Source organism: Etheostoma spectabile, chromosome 14, assembly GCF_008692095.1.
Source record: "Etheostoma spectabile isolate EspeVRDwgs_2016 chromosome 14, UIUC_Espe_1.0, whole genome shotgun sequence".
NCBI lineage: Eukaryota > Metazoa > Chordata > Actinopteri > Perciformes > Percidae > Etheostoma > Etheostoma spectabile.
In genome coordinates, this window is record NC_045746.1 from 19,714,941 (window position 1) to 19,716,080 (window position 1,140).

Below are 1,140 nucleotides of genomic sequence, written 5' to 3' on the forward strand. Positions count from 1 at the left end.
ACCACGTCACTTCTTTAGGGCCTCCTTGCTGGTTGTAGACGCGTAACCATGGTAATACGTGCCAACCTCAGCTCTAACAGCGTCGCCAGATAATGCTTAAATTACTTACCGTAATATTTCACCGGAAAAAAAGTATGCAATTCATGTACTATTTGATTCATACTAAGGTTTTGGACATCATGCTGTTTTGTACTGTTCTAGCATACTGAATAACACGTTAGTATGGAATTTCGGACGCAACCAGTGTTTTTTTAATGTTTTTTCCCCCACTTACTACAAAACTTTGTAGAGTATCTGCATTCTTTGTTGGCTGCATGAGTAAGAAAAGAGGATGAACCTGGTACTTGTTGGTGGAGTTGAAGGGGATCTCAGCCACCTTCTTGTTCTTCTCCCTCATGGCTTTGACGGAACCACAGGACAGCTCAATACACTTCAGCAGGGCTGACTCAGAGGCGTCGCCGGCCACGTCACGCTTGAGGATGGGCAAAGCATCCTGGCCAGCCTTGAACACAGCACGGTTGCACAGAGCAGCGATGCGGGCCAAGTGCACCCATGTTGTGGAGCTTTTGTCGAAGGAGGAGCCTAGAGAATGATTAGGAAAAAAAGGAACATTTAGCATTTATTGACAGGTGTCTAATCCTATCCCATTCACCTTAGCAGCCACCGCCTTGTCCCACCTCAACTACCAGCCAGGCACCCTGCTGTTTGCTGTGCCAGTTCTAGAAACTGCAGACAGGGAGTAAACCAATATCCTAGTGCTGTGATTTGCTGAGATTTAATTGGTGGTAAGAGAGAGTGTTAAAGGGTTAGAAAGGACGAGCTCAACAACAGGCTTAGACCAATGACTTGATTAAGCGTTTGAGTTTTTTTTACCAAACATACATTTTAATAGCCTTTGGTGTTTGGCTGATGTTTATTTTGGATACTGGAGTAATTAATGCTGCATTAGAAAAGGCCATAAGGTCACAATAATCTTTATATTTTACAGGAAGATTTAAAACAGGCTGCCTGAAAATGAAGAGAGAGAGAAAAAGAGAGAGAGAGAGGGGGCGGGGGATCTCACCAGACTGATCTTCGGTGGTGTCGGCCTCGTGGATCTGGTTGTCGAACCACATGTGGGCCACAGTCATCCTGTTCTGG

At 45.0% G+C, this 1,140-nt stretch overlaps 1 protein-coding gene across 1 annotated transcript in view; it reads right to left on the reverse strand.

Moving 5' to 3' along the window:
- Window positions 1–1,140, reverse strand: part of LOC116701903 (sodium/potassium-transporting ATPase subunit alpha-3) — a 32,010-nt gene that overhangs the window by 9,448 nt on the left and 21,422 nt on the right. The window contains 2 exon segments of the mRNA XM_074783877.1: window positions 338–582; window positions 1,064–1,140. The exon segment at window positions 1,064–1,140 is cut by the window's right edge and continues 3 nt beyond it. Of these exon segments, the coding sequence (XP_074639978.1) occupies window positions 338–582; window positions 1,064–1,140 (322 nt within the window).